Genomic DNA, 16888 nt, shown 5'->3' on the forward strand with positions numbered 1-16888 from the left:
GTGTGTATGTGTGTCTTCTTTCATTCTCTCTCTCACACACACACACTCACTTTCTTTCTCTCTCTCTCTCTCTCTCTCTCTCTCTCTCTCTCTCTCTCTCTCTCTCTCTCTCTCTCTCTCTCTCTCTCTCTCTCTCTCTCTCTCTCTCTCTCTCTCTCTCTTCTTTCTCTCTTTCTCTTCTATTCTCTCATACACCCATCAAACTTACAAAGTTATCCCTCTATATCGATCGATCTATCTTTCTATTATTTAAAGTGCAGTTTTGTTCAACACTTTTAGAAGTTGAACAAAGTTACACTGAAATATTTTATAAATAACTCCTTTTATCAAAAAGTTGAGCATTATTATTTAATTTTACTTTATAATTATCTATCTATCTATCTATCTATATATCTATCTATCTATCTATCTATCTATCTATCTATCTATCTATCTATCTATCTATCTATCTATCTATCTATCTATCTATCTATCTATCAATCTATCTATCAATCTATCTATCTATCTATCTATCTCTCTATCTATCTATCTATGTATCTATCTACCTATCTATCTATCTATTTATTTATTTATTTATCTATCTGTCTATCAATCTATTTAATTGTCTATATATCCCTTTTCCATCATCTTTTGTAACCCATCCATACACTAACTAGCTCCTAATACGTAATCAAATGTAAAGACCCCAGAAACATAATTTCAATCTAAAATCTGTTTATGAATGATGAGTTGTATAAATTTCTGATCTTATAGATACAATTCAGAACACTTCTAAAAATGTTCTTACAATTTTATTGGACCACACGCATTCTGGCACATTTCAAAGTAAATCAATTTTCTTAAGAATTTAATTTGGCTCAATTGTGTTTTGGTAATTACATCTGCGGCTAAATAGATCTCAAAGAGTTAAGGTATGATAGATAATATATATATATATATATATATATATATATATATATATATATATATATATATATATATATATATTATGTTCAACTTGATTAATCAAATTTTAAAGGGCTACAATTCAGTAAGCAATCAAGATACACGTCTGAAATATACATCAATTTAAACATAATTGTATTAAGTTTTCGTCATAAGAAGTTCCATCTATCTCAAACAGATATTTGTAAAAATAATATATTATACTGACAACCGGTTATATTACTTGCCTTTTTCTATAAACCATAAATAGTAACCAAGTTATAAAACTTTAGTTTTAGATGATGCCATTTGAATAACCTTGTACATATCATTTAGTTTGCTCATCGGAAATAAACAGCTATAGGTAAATAATGATATCGCTTTTTTTAAAAAAGAAGGTGAAAATCTATTATATCTCATTTAGATCTCAATAATATGCTTTAACCTCTAGGTTTGAAAAAAAGTTATCAATTGTATCAACTCCATAGGTGGTAATTTGGCACAAAGTATCTAGACATTGAATTGTGCTTTTAAAGCCCTTAGATAGTTAATTTAATTTTCATTTTAGGAATTAAAATTCTCAGTACTACTCAACTCATTAGAGATATACAGGCTTATCAAATTACATTCACTAATGCCAATCAGCAAACGCTCGCAGCCCAAATCAATTATTTGATTGTTGTAGTAGTAGTAGTAGTTGAAGTAGTAGTAGTAGTAGTAGTAGTAGTAGTAGTAGTAGTAGTAGTAGTAGTAGTAGTAGTAGTAGTAATAGTAGTAGTAGTATAGTAAGAGTAGTAGTAATAGTGTATAGTATGTAGTAGTAGTAGTAGTAGTAGTAGTAGTATAGTAGTAGTAGTGAGTAGTAGTATAGTAGTAGTAATAGCTGTAGTAGTATAGTAGTAGAGTAAGTAGATAACTGTAGTAGTATAGTAGTAGTAGTAGTAGTAGTAGTTAGTAGTAGTAGTATAGTGTAGTAGTAAAGTAGTATAGTAGTATATAGTATAGTTAGTAGTAGTATAGTAGTAGTAGTATAGTTAGTAAGTAGTAGTAGTGAGTAGTATAGTGTAGTAGTAGTAGTAGTAAGTAGTAGTAGTAGTAGTATAGTAGGTAAGTAGTAGTAGTAGTAGTAGTATAGTAGTAGTAGTAGTAGTAGTGTAGTAGTATAGTGAGTAGTAGTAGTAGTAGTAGTAGTAGTAGTAGTGTAGTAGTAGTAGTAGAGATAGTAGTAGTAGTTAGTATAGTAGTAGTAGTAGTAGTTATAGTTAGTAGTGTAGTAGTAGTAGTAGTAATAGTAGTAGAAAGTAGTAGTAGTAGTAGTAGTAGTAGTAGTAGTAGTAGTAGTAGTTGAGTAGTAGTAGTAGTAGTAGTATATAGCTGTAGTAGTAGTAGTAGTAAGTAGTAGTAGTAGTAGTAGTAGTAGTAGTAGTAGTAGTAGTAGTAATAGTGGTGGTAGTAGTATGTAGTATAGTTAGTAGTAGTAGTAAGTAGTAATGTAGTAGTAGTAGTAGTAGTAGTAGTAGTTAGTAAGTAATAGTAGTAGTAGTATTGTAGTAGTAAGTAGTAGTAGTATAGTAGTAGTAGTAGTAGTAGTAGTAGATAGTAGTAGTTTAGTAGAGTAGTAGTAGTAGTAGTAGTAGTAGTAGTAGTAGTAGAAGTTGTAGTAGTAGTTGAGTAGTAGTAGTAAAGTAGTAGTAGTAGTTAGTAGTAGTAGTAGTAGTAGTAGATAGTAGTAGTCGTCGTCGTCGTCGTCGTCGTCATCGTCGTCGTCGTAGTAGTAGTAGTAGTAGTAGTAGTAGTAGTAGTAGTAGTAGTAGTAGTAGTAGTAGTAGTAGTTGTTGTTGTTGTAGTTGTAGTTGTAGTAGTTGTAGTAGCACTTGATATTATTACCATTGACCGATTAATTCCTATAACTCGTATGGCAATGATGCTATTATAATAGAGTAGCGGTGATGTCCATCCAATTTATCTAATAGCACGATGGTGTTCACAGACAGACAAAACAATTGATTTTGGCAGCATGTCAGAAAGAAAAGACTAGTGGTCCTCACATAGACCCTTAAAATAATAACATTATGTTTATTTCCACAATTGTTTTGTGCTTTTTCCACATTTCATTTTTTAAAATTTCTTTTGTTATTTTCTTCTTATTTTAAATTTTTATTTCCCTTATTTAGTTTTGTTATTAAAGTTTTTTCTTTTCTTCTGTTGATTGTTTCGTTTTTATTTTTGTTTTGTTTTGTTTCCTTTTTTGGGGGGGGGGGGGGGGGGGGGGGGGGGGGGGCGTTGGGGATTTTTGTTTGTTTTTGTTTTATAGTTATTTTATTTTTTACCCTTAGTATCATCACTACCACCACCACCGCCTCCACCATGAAATGGCCACCAGCATGCTTTGCGAAATCCCGTAATCTTTTCCCTTTTTTTCGTGTCTTAAGACCGACAGACGGAAAATCAAATAGACAATATTTTTTTCCTGATATTAATAAAGGGAGGTAAAGAACAATGTGAGAAATGCCAAGCGGATGTTTTTAACGAAATAATACTTCAAAATGTTTGGTCTCTATTCGGTATTATGTCTGGATGAACCGGATTACGAAAATTGTATTTAAAGTGGAAACGGTTAGAAATTAATATAACATTTGATATTTAACTCGTTTGAGAAACTACATTATTATGCCAATTTTGGTTTTTGGGAAAACCCGATTTTACAATAATGTAATAGTAAAAATATCACAAGGCTTATCTATCATATTATCCTTTGTAAATAAACGTAACCGTTCAATTTTATACGGATACGGTAATTCCTAAAATAGATTTGGACGCGTAATTAATTCTACCCTGACCACCATGATAATTCTTCAGGTCAAATCGTTATTATCGAGAACCAATCGGTGTATACGTGATACATATGGATAAGTATTGTTACGGAGGAGGTCATCAGAAGGGTATAATAAAAGTATTCTTCAACTCCGGAGTTTGAAATTTGGATGTCGTACCCAATGTACGCTCCCAAGATCGTGCAGCGGCATTGGGACCCTGTTCAGTTTTATAAACGCAGGAGCTCAAAAATCGTCTACACCTATTCATTTCACACAAAGGGTACAATCGAGAGGCACGTTCAGTGTGTCCTTTTAGGATACAACTATTCAAATTACATTTCATAATTTAGAATTCAGAGTAAATAGGTGAGAAAAGTCGTGGCATCAAACCCTCTACCCTTTTGGGTCCTAAATCCTTGAGAATGTGTATGCAACAAGTCCATCGGAGTACTAATAGTGGATAGGTTACATAAAGGTTGCCTATTTCAGTTGCAGGATGTATAGGCAGATTCTTAGGATTACGGAACATAAAAGCTCGAAACTGGATGATCTTCATTAATGATCAGCATATATTTAGACTAGAAATTAAGATGTCATCATTCTGAAACCAGAGGATCAATTATACAAGGTATACTCCGGAAGAGTGGTTTTACACTTCTAATGAAAAAGAAACCCGTGTTTTGACATCACACTTTTCTTCCGTATTATTTTTAATACCAATTTTCATGCCAACTAAAATACCAGATTGAGACGGGGTACCGCATATTATGTAGGGTCGGGTTTGTTTCTCTCTCTCTCTCTCTCTCTCTCTCTCTCTCTCTCTCTCTCTCTCTCTCTCTCTCTCTCTCTCTCTCTCTCTCTCTCTCTCTTTCTCTCTCGCTTGAGGAAACAGTGATTACGATTCCGTTTTCGGTAGTTGACCTCCCGAGGTCCCAGATTTGAAAGTTTTGCCAAGATAATGGTCAATGGTCATTTAAATGGACCGATATTTGAAGGACGAGTTTAATGTATATAACGTGTTGTTGTTTTTTTCTAGAATACGGCAGTTAAAAATGATTAAAATCCTCGGGGTGAACTAGATGCAAAAAAAAGTGGAATAAAATTAAAAATGATCAGAACTGTGAGACGTTTTGGGTTTTTTTTGTTTTTTGTTGTTTGTTGTTGTACTATTTGAATAAACAATGAATATGGCATAATAAGCTCAATCCACGATTCATATTTTTTGTTGAAAAATTCAAATTTTTGAATCGAAATCAATCGGACATAAAATCGTTTTGAGATAAAAGATCACATTATTTAATTGACGTTACTTTGGAAAAAGCACATTTGAAAAGTTTTGACAAGATAATACATCCTCCAAATATCGATCGTGTGATCATCATTTTGAAATAAACTCTCAAATCCGGGACTGCTTTAGAGTTTTCTGGCCAAAATTATAAATATTATGTCGTGTCTTTGTCCAGAATACGGGTGTGTGTAGTTGGATAAATCGTAGATATCGTCCCGTATTTGGGACAGAACTCGAAATGAATCAAGGGTTGGGGGAAGAGTGACTTTGAATACGGTATGACTGAAATGCAATTTTAACCCTGGTGCTGTAGTAATTACCTCTTATCTCAAATTTAGGCATTTGACAACCGGAAGTGTTGAAAAATTGAGCTTTATATAGGGCAATATCCACTAAATGTGCTCAAAGCGCTTTACAAGAAACATCCGTGACGCTGGCTTCATCTATATCTCAGATACGGCCTACACTACAGCTCTCAACATCCCCGCTTACCGTTTGTTTTTAGACAACATTCTATTTCTTACTGTATTTACCCCTATCCTCACCCTTTTTCATGCCTAGCCTTTGCTGTACGCCCCAACGCATGTAAAAATGTTTACTGTTCGTGAACATTACAATGGGATATAATATTTATTAAATAGTAGAGTAATCAATATAGTTTCCATTAATAAATTAATCAAACAGGATGCAGATATAACTTTAAATTAATTCGATCTCTCTGCATTGCACAGCAAAAATAGAGCTAAAACAAATCATCAACTCTTATTCAATGTTAAAACAAAATTTACTGGCAGTGAAACGGGCCATATTGAACCAATCACGGCTATAAACTCTCATTTTTCGAGCAGCTTTGTGCAGATATTAAACAATAATAATAAAAAAAAGAGTGCTTATTCATTACCGATGCCGTTATTCTCAGGTTATTGGATTCAGCAAATTATCCCCCATATAAAAATGGTAGTCCCTTTACACCCTTTTCAACGGTCTCAAATTAAATTGGGCTGCTAGGGTTAAGTCAATACTCAACAAACTTCAAACATACGGGACTGTCAACTTGAGCCAAGTGACCCGGATATTTAGAGCTTGGCCTGACCTAGAAGTGTCAATGAGAGAGAGGGTTTTATCGATGGTGAGAAGTAACTTGCATATCGATTGCATTTGGTCTCTCAGCAATTGACAAAGCATATGTGACCCACCGCCTCAACCCAGCAATATGCCGGGGTGTATCAGACGCCTGAAATTGATTTCATAGAGAAATTTCAAGTTATATCCCATTATCGATTATATATATATATATATATATATATATATATGTGTGTGTGTGTGTGTGTGTGTGTATGTGTATGTATATATATGTATGCTTATATATAAATATATATATACATGTATATATATATATATATATATATATATATATATATATATATATATATATATCTTCTTGTATTATCCCCAATATAACATAATATAATCCTTACTAAAATCGCATAATGACTTTTAATTCGTTTCATCATCCAAATCAATCCTATATAAAATATTAGCTGAAATTTTCACTCATGTTTTATTTTTCTCTCCATTTTCTGCTCCCTACCTTTTTCCTTTCATATTTAAAAGAATTATTTCAAAATCATGATTTTCTTTAGAATATCCATTCTCTTAGACAAAATTAAATATGGTAAAGATTGCAACACATTTCTCCAGATACTAAATATTAATATAATGTTTTCTCCCAAAGAACGATAATTGATAATTTTTTTTTCAAGAAAGAGTGACAGAAAGAGAGAGAGAGAGAGAGAGAGAGAGAGAGAGAGAGAGAGAGAGAGAGAGACAGACAGACTAACAGACTGATTGACAAACAGACTGTATATATTTTAAAATATTTATAACGAAAACACTTAGGCTATTTTTAATTTCTAAATTTGGCTGAAAACAGGTTCATCGTTTGAGATAACAAGTACAAATCCCACTTTTAGAATGCGAAAATAAACGTCGTCAGACCGTAATCGTTAGGAAGATTCACAAGCGTGATACATGACAGCGTGATGCATGGCAGCGTGATACATTACAGCGTGATACATGACAGCGTGATACATGACAATGTGATACATGACAGCGTGATACATGACAGCGTGATTCATGACAGCGTGATAATGACAGTGTGATACGTGACAGCTGATACATGACAGTGTGATACATGACAGCGTGATACATAATAATGTGATACATGACAGCCTGATGCATGACAGCGTGATACATGACAGCGTGATACATAACAGCGTGATACATGACAGCGTGTTACATGACAGCGTGATACATGACAATGTGATACATGACAGCGTGATTCATGACAGCGTGATAATGACAGTGTGATACGTGACAGCTGATACATGACAGTGTGATACACGACAGCGTGAAATATGACAGCGTGATACATGACAGCGTGATACATGACCGCGTGATACATGACAGTATAACTGATAAAGCTCATCCGAATTGTACAGATCGATGAAACTCATAGAGACACCCTCCGCCAAATAATCAGACGACCATTGGAGAAGGCACTCGAGGGACCTGGGTTCATACCTCCCTTTCAACTCTAGTTTATTTTTAATTCTTGAGCGAGGAACTTAGCCCCTATTAATTTTACTTTGCTGAGCTGCTTTGCGGCTGGTACCTGGGTTATCTCGTTATTAATGCTCTCGAAAAAGACCCTAAGGAAAAATTCCCTTGACGATGAATAAAGAGAATTAATGTTTCATTTATTTGTTGCTTTATTAAGAATCAGACTAGACTTAATGAATTAATATAAACTGATTTATGGTTTAATGACAGCATTTAGACATATGCTTTTTGTTTTCTCATTTTAAATGAACTAGTGATGATGATGAGATGATGACGATGATGGTGAAAGGAGGAGGAGAAGAAAGGGAAGGAGTAGGAGGAGGCCATTGTGGTCTAATCTTTCTGCATATTTCTCGTAAATCATTTTTAAAAGTTAGTCTCTTGTTTGGAAATATTATTTTTAGTATGTCTATAACACAATGCGTATATTTTCTATCTCAGCAAACACCAATTCGATTTGAAGTCAGCTTTCGGATTAAAGGGTCTTCTAAAGATGACTTACCAAGAATTATTTATAGTGGACTACGACATAACATGAATTTCCAACTTCCAGCCGGTCTCCCAAACCATAATTATGAAGGTAAGAAAAGTTGTGCTCCATTTTTACCAATTTTGTTACACACACAAAAGCATATATATATATATATATATATATATATATATATATATATATATATATATATATATCGCTTGAATGAGCACATTTTCCTTTCTCAATATATACCATTAGCAATGGCTTTACCAATTTCTCAGTTTGAAATGTTCACAGATATTCATTCCAACAGGTGCACGATTCTCTCTAATGGTTTAAATGATTAATCCGTTCAACTTGGGTATTTTAACGAAAATTAGATTAATACAATTTCTAAAACGTTTTTGTTCTTTGAAACTGAAATGCATCTTTTGTTCTCATAAATTATGCGTTCTCAAGCCATGTTAATATAGATCAATATTTATCTCACCCCCCCCCCCCCCCCCCCCCCCAATCCAAATAATCTAGAAATTAAAAAAATGTTTCTTTGTATTTGTAAGGAAACCAATGCTTTAATTTAAAACATTGGGTTTTATCAATATTTGTTTTTGGGTTTAAACTGAGATGTTTTTCCTATTTTGCAGTATTAGAATTTTATAGTCCTTCTTATGGTCACGTCGTTAAGCCTATCTTTCGTCCAAAGCAGATAAACATAACGATTGACAAAATCAATTAATCAGGGGGGGAAACATAGATGAGTGTGTAAAATTCAAACTCCTCTCAATGCGGCACTCCCAACGTTGCACCTCGGTTGGGAACTCGGTTGATATCCATGATCAAGAATCTTATTTTCATTTATACCTATGGTTTAAGAAATAATGTTTTACAGGTTTGAGCTTGCAAGCGGTGAATTGAATTAAATTTGTTCTGTTGTATTGGATTATTGTGATCGATTAACACCTGTATAGAAGATCAAAGGAATGGCGCTGTTGTAAAATATTTTCTTTTCTTTTTTTTTCGCCTATATTTCCTTATGTTGACATTAAATTATTCTACTATATTACTCTTAGATCTTGTTTTCTGATTCTATGTTAAATGTTTATTTCCTTGCACTGAGAGCATTTTAAGCTGAAGAGATAAGATTAACTTTAGTTATACATTTTAATGTGAAAGTTACAATGGGTTTTGCCACTATTATTATGTAAATAACACACGTGATTTGTGATATAAAAATGCATATGTGACATACACACACAGGAATTCACAAACACCCCCTTCATCATCTCTTTGTCTATAAATATATTATGTGTGTGTGTGTTGTGTGTGTGTGTGTGTGTGTGTGTTTGTGGAACGTGATGATATGTCGATCAAGTCAAAATGTATGATTCAAGGGTTGAATAACATTTTAACTCATCTTCTATTGTCGTAAACAACGCATTTTTTGACTTCTTTGGGCATAGAGATATATTTTCTGTATCTAACATCTTATATATTTCGCTCAATTATCATAGAATTCATTCCCAATGTTAAAAATCGAAAATGGTTCATATCAGTTTTAAGAAAGTGATTGTATTCAAAGTAATGAGAGAAACCACTAACTGGTCTCGATACAATGCAAGTACTCCCACCTCTTTGTCATACTCGCTAACCTGAGGATTGACACACAACTCAAATGCTACAATATGATGCCTGTTTTCGATGGGATTTGACGAAACAAATTTGATTTTTCGACAAAACGATCACGATGTCAAATCAATGTCATAATACACGCCAATCACCTACGTGTCAATTGTAGGCACCATGCAAAAATTGGTGACGATTGGTCCCGAGGTTTCGGAGCCTTAGTGTTACAAAGAATCCAATTTGCCAAATTATATATATATATATATATATATATATATATATATATATATATATATATATATATATATGTGTGTGTGTGTGTGTGTGTGTGTGTGTGTGTATGTTTGAGTGTGGGTGTGCACACGCAAAGTTTTTTGTTGTATGATAGAGTAATATTCTTGCATATCTGTCGTTATGTGAACTCAAATATGCATTGATATAGGTATACGACATATTTTCCGGTTTATAGTTTCCTTACCAACCAGGTTAAACGTGTTAGGGAGGAGGGAGAACAATGACACGTTTTGGAAGTGGTTAATCAAGTTTTACTGATAACTACAAAGTCTGTGCGTATTAGAAACGATTAGATGTGGTCAGTCATGTTGCCCTGGAGTGTAACGATCTCCTAGGTCAATTATTGTCCTGAAACATGAATGGTTTGTCTTGTTGTTGTTGTTGTTGTTGTTTTAATTATTTTAACAGGGCAGTAGGTACTAAAAGTTTTATTCGCATTTGTCTCATAATCTAGTCGTATTCCCAATCATAGGTTACACATGGACATGACTTCAATTTATATGAGTTGTTCGAGGTGAGATCTCCGTTAAACACATTAAACATGAAAAAATATTAGGAATAGAAAGGGGAGGTGGTCCTAATGTGTCGAAAGATAATACGGTTTTGATCGGATTATTGTCACATTTTAGATTATCCTGTGAACAATATGTAAAAGCGTAAGTCATATTCAAACCATCTAACTCTTCTAACGCCTTTTATTGATTAAAAAAACAACTAACTAAACACATATTATTTAAAGGTTCAGCGCATTAAAAAAATTATTTCTTGATAAACTTTAACGTAGATAATTTGACACCAACTGGGCATCGATTTCCGGTGAATTAAAAATGTGTTTATAATGATATTACGATCCTTTTATAGAAACAGCCCAACCTTCTGGAACAAACTTCCAGAAGAGATACGACATTCTTCATCGGACGATATGTTTAATACGTATCTTAAGACTTTGTTATTTTCCTAATCCTCTTCAACAGTCGTAACGTCACTTCCTTCCTAATGACGCATGGTAACTTAGTAACACTGGCTCTAAACTATCGGAACAATGGCGGACGCCCGTATGAAATATTTCTCCGGTGAGCATAAAGGGTATCCAGAGGGGAAAAAAAAACACATAAATTTGATCATGTTTTGACTTTTACACATTCTGATCACGGCATATGAAACGTTCTAGCCAGCATGAAAAATAAAAAGGAATGATTTTCTTTGTTTAGAACTAAGATGGCCGCCGTTGCCGGGCGGCGTGACATCAGACTATTGAATGGAGCTATCTATATTCATGTTTTCGCCCAACCAGGTTATCAATCACATGATTTGTTGCTCTCCAACGATTGGATATATCTTATCAAATGTAAATACGTTGTTTTGCTTATGATAGTTGTAAACATACACATGTGCCACGCCGAATAAAATGACCAATCGTGATGTTAGACATTTAAAAAGGTGTGAACACTTTTCACTAAGTGGGTCACTTTGAACACATTTTGAAATATGACCAATGACGAGCACATGGACAGTTAATATAGATAGTTCGAAGATGACGTCACTCAGGTCTTTGTTATTGTTTATTGCCATCCGCGTTTATGAGTAATGCTCCCTGAACTGTATTAACCTGACTATAAACGTTCATGGATACACACAGTTTTGTGTGTTGGTCCGTTATACTTCCGGATGGCAATGTTATGAGCTTCTTAGCCAAGCGCATACTATTTATAGATCATGCCCATTGTTGATGCCCATGTAAAGAGCTCTGAGCTCTTCCTCATGTTATGGAAGAGTGCTCAACAATTATTATTATTATTATTACCAAATCAAGTCTTTGAGGCAAGTTAGGATATTACTTTATTCCTCGATATAGATAGTTCGAAGATGACGTCACTCAGGTCTTTGTTATTGTTTTTTGCCATCCGCGTTTATGAGTAATACTCGCTGAACTGTATTACCCGGAATATAAACGTTCTTGAATACACAGTTTTGTGTGTTTGTCCGTTATACTTCCGGATGGCAATGTTATGGGCTTCTTAGCCAAGCGCATACTATCTATACTCTTTACAGTCGCACCACAATAACCCTAGCATTAATAATTCGAATATTACAACAATACGAACACCTGACCTTAGAAAAGTTTATATACAAATGATAAGGTGCTTAGCTCATTTCTATGAATCATGTTCAATGCATTTCAAACTGCTTCATTTATAGTTGCGATATTGCAATAATAACGATGATGATGATGATGACGATGATGATGATGATAATAATAATAATAATAATAATAATAATAATAATAATAATAATAATAATTATTATTATTATATTATTATTATTATTATTATTATTATTATTATTATTATTATTATTATTATTTATTATTATTATTATTATTATTATAAGAAGACGAAGACGAAGAAGAAGAAGAAGAAGAAGAAGAAGAAGAAGAAGAAGAAGAAGAAGAAGAAGAAGAAGAAGAAGAAGAAGAAGAAGAAGAAGAAGAAGAAGAAAAGATGACACTTGTAAAGGGCATTTTCGAAATTACATAAGCACACGAAATATTCATAGACAACATGGTCCGATCATATTAATGATGATGATGATGATGATGATGATGATGATGATGATGATGATGATGATGATGATGATGATGATGATGATGATGAAGAGAGGCAGGTGAAAAGGGGGGAAAAGAAAGAGGGCAATAAAATGAATGGAAAATAGAATTTGAGCTAGATATTGAAAAAAATAATATAGGAATTTTTCAACGACAGATTACGTTGTACATATCGTATATTGTTGCTAGAACAAAGGAGGGGGTGGGGGGGGGGGGGGGGGTTATGGCTAAAGGGGGTCCGGATGAGAGAGGATCCTGGAGGCCGAGGTGATTTATGGCAGGGGCGATAACACGAGGTCCTTGGTAACAGGTCTGGTTGGAGTAAGTAGTCTTGTTCGCCAGGTCCTCTTGTTCTAATCTTTTTTCCTTTTTTTTTTCTAAGGCTGAGGCGGTAATGACAGGTAATAAGCTTTGGCAAGCCGGTCCACGGTCACCGGTTGACGGTTTCTGATTTTGTTTTTTGTTGGGGTTTTTTTTTTTTTTTTTTTTTTTTGTTTTTTTTTGGTTTTGTTTTTAGTTGGGTTTTTTTTTTTTTGGTTATTTTTTTTTATAAACTCGTTGTTAGCTTTTGTCATTGTCAGTCCATGTAGCTTATGTGCTCTTCCCATGTCTTAACGTGTTAATTTCAACATGGTGTGTAATCATGGACTAGAATTTTTAAAAATAGACCTTTAAAATATAATGATTTTGATTTCAGTATTCAGTAGTATACTATATATATATATATATATATATATATATATATATATATATATATATATATATATATATATATATATATATATATTACACATATACATATATAATAGTTTGTCATTAGATAAGCCCGAGTATCCGTTCCATTGATGGTTGTTGCCCTTTGACCTTTTGCTGCTATGTCTGTCAAGCTAATGACATGGATGCCTTTATAACTATTATGTTATAGATAGTGTGCGCTTGGCTAAGAGTTTTACATTGCCATCCGGATGAATAACGGACCAACACACAAAACTATGTGTAACCGTAAACATTTAGATCTATAGTCTGGTTAATACAGTTTAGTGAGAATTACTCAAAAAGATGGATCACAAAAAAATAGTAACAAAGGCCTGAGTGACGTCATCTTCGTTCTATCCAGGGTATGAGCCTTCAGATCATGTGCGGCTATGTGGTCTTGTTATATGACACTAGCTTTCAGAACGGAAGGTCTAGAGTTATAGCCTCGCTTGGCGCATAGTTGAATCTTTGGAAAAGGCTCTTTACTCATATTCTCTCACCGTACTCAGGTGTAAAGTGAGTGCCTGGCCGTTAACATGATTTTCTCTGTCGGGGAAAAAAAAAGTGTAATATCGCTTAATAGGTGCCATGTCTCGTTCTACATGTGATTGTGTTGCTGATGGCTAGGGACCCTTTGTAAAGCGCTTTGAGGACGTTAATTGGATATTGCGCTATATAAAAGCTCAAGTTTCAATCAACATACAGTACATACACTTATGAAAATTACGTCAGTTATCGTATATGTTATTAAAACTAGCCGAATAAACAGTTAAGTTGTTTTATTTTTGACTCGAAAAAAAATTTTCAAAGGATATTTTGGGTCTGAAATCAACCGCTGACAGTGAATCGAAGATCCATAGTCACCAGAAGTGTTTGCCTATCACCCGGAGTTAAACAGACCACAGATCCTGGGCATCACTCACAATTTTAACACAGATTATTGAAAAATGCATCTTGTCAGATTTGGAAATGCAATTGAAAATCAATTCCTGGCCATCTGGCAGAGTTTTTTTGGAAACTTGCATGAAGGGTAAATGTCCAAACGATCGTTACCAGAACACATCGTTTTACTGTAAACTATTGAATGTCTTTTTGTTTGTTTATTTTATCTGGGGGTTTTTTGATTGTTTGTTTGTTGTTTTTTTTTGTTTGTTTTTTTTTTGTGTGTGTGTTTTGATTTGATTTTAATTTTTATGTAATTTAAAGAAATTTTGTTCTGAAGCCGCTTAATACGAGGATTTATAGATTTAACTGCAAACCTGTTTTGTGATTGTATTAGACAATGAGGCGATGGTTAAGTTGATGGTAATGAAGGATGATATATTGGGCTTAGATGACTGCTCTTGTTTACAAATTTAAAGGACTCATCGACCCCTGGCTGGGGGTTCTCAGTTTGTTTGTTTTGTTTGTTTTGGGGGTTTTTTCGGGGTTTTTTTCATTGGTAGCAGAATACGAGCATCGAATTTGGCCAAAGGAAAGGCAAAATGGAATGAATCTGGCCACTCTACTACGTTCTGTCATTCGCTCAGAATGCTCCAACAAGGGACTATTCTTTATGTAAACGTTGATGATGATGATGATGATGATGATGATGATGATGATGATGATGATGATGATGATAATAATGAAGAAGAAGAAGAAGATGATGATGATGATGATGATGATGATGATGATGATGGTGATGATGATGATGATGATGATGATGATGATGATGATGATGATGATGACAACTTAGGTGATTAAATGATTGAATTGTTGAAGAATATATTTAAGAGGTGTTTGAGTGGTGAAAAGAAGTTCGATGAGTAGTCTGTGTGTACGTTTGAGAGAGAGAGAGAGAGATAGAGAGATAAATAGATAGAGAGAGAGAGAGAGAGAGAGAGAGAGAGAGAGAGAGAGAGAGAGAGAGAGCGCTTATTTAATATACAAAATTAATCCGTTCCCGATGATTTCTCTTTAAAACGAATCTTAAGCTATAAAGCATGAGATATGATACGCGATTGCCTATAACAAAGTGCCCATTCTTCAATGGAAAACTGTCTGTATTGTTTTCTTTGCATTAACAGCACATGATAAGGATACCGTATTACACAGGCAACCTGCCCGTTATAAACAATAACACGGTTATCAATGACAGATATTTATATTCGATGTAACGATCTCTCTCTCTCTCTCTCTCTCTCTCTCTCTCTCTCTCTCTCTCTCTCTCTCTCTCCCTCTCCTCTCCTCTCCTCTCTCTCTCTCCTCTCTCTCTCTGTCTCTCTCTCTCTCTCTCTCTCTCTCTCTCTCTCTCTCTCTCTCTCTCTCTCTCTCTCTCTCTCTAGAACAAATATCCTCCCATAGGTTATAGCACTGTCCGGTTTTAGATTGTACTAAGTAGTAAATAGCGACATATGTGACATTCTGTAAACCCGATGATTAACCAGTTAATTGGTATTTAAAAGTTGTACAGTCACTCATCCTTCAAATATCGATCGATTTAAATGATCCTCATCTAGGCAAAAACTCTCAAACCTGGGGCCTCACGAGGTCACGTTTAGGCTCATTTAAATCGATCGATACATGTTGAAGGACGAGTTATGTTGGCATTTTTTTTTAAAATACGTGTCTTTCTAGTGTACGGTAGTTAACTGGTTAAAGTTTAGCTTTAAACTCACTCGTAAAATGTAATGTAAAATTGCGGGTTATTTTCTATTGCTTTATCTATTTGCTTTATTTTTTATTTCGTTTTTAACCTCGAAAACAAGGTCGAGGTAGTTCAAGCATCAGCCACAGTGCTGATAGCCGGCCCGAAAGCTGGACCCCCAGGGGTAAGGGCGATGCTTTACCCAGTCGGCCATCTCACCCCTACCCTCATTTAAAACACATTATTGGTGTGTTGGTTTCTCTCTGTGTCTCCATTTATTTACGATGGAGCTATGCAAATGATTGTAACTTAATCTGGTTTCCTTTCCATAATTAAATTTTCAGTTGCTGCTGCTACTGCTGCTGCTGTTGTTGTTGCTGTTGTCTTTGTTGTTGTTGTTTTTGTTGTTCGGTTATTGTTGTTAGTATTGTTGTTATTGCTGGAGTTGTAATTTTATTACTGACATACGTTTCGAGCGTTCAATCCAGTCCATTGTCATACAAAAGGGGTTAAAATAACGATACATGTTGAAATATAATCTTCAATTTGATAGACAATAGTCTGCACTTTATCTTATTTCACTTTTTACACAGCACTACACAGTCCTCCCCGCCTCCCCCTTTTTTACTTATTTAATTGCGCACCTTTAACTTTTCTATAGATTTGTATTGTTCTTTTTTATTTCGTGCTTCCTTGCAAAGGAGAATACTATTTCCTGCCCCTTCAATGCTTTTGTTTATTCATCTTAACAACGCCGCTATCACAATCACTTTATCTCATTCGTCTGTAGTGTTTCGTTCATCCTGTTTTGTTGATAAAGGGGAAACCCGAAACATCCACAGTATCTGTCTTCGTCTAATAA

The 16888-nt window shown here is 34.3% G+C and overlaps 1 protein-coding gene across 1 annotated transcript in view; it reads left to right on the forward strand.

Moving 5' to 3' along the window:
• Positions 1–16888, forward strand: part of LOC144965569 (polycystin-1-like protein 1) — a 156153-nt gene that overhangs the window by 25436 nt on the left and 113829 nt on the right. The window contains exon 4 of the mRNA XM_078901052.1: positions 8092–8230. Coding sequence (XP_078757178.1) covers positions 8092–8230 — 139 coding nt within the window. The remainder of the gene's footprint in view (positions 1–8091; positions 8231–16888) is intronic.

Source organism: Berghia stephanieae, chromosome 2 (assembly GCF_034508935.2).
Source record: "Berghia stephanieae isolate SIO BIC M18660-M18661 chromosome 2, UCSD_Bste_1.3, whole genome shotgun sequence".
NCBI classification, from domain to species: domain Eukaryota; kingdom Metazoa; phylum Mollusca; class Gastropoda; order Nudibranchia; family Aeolidiidae; genus Berghia; species Berghia stephanieae.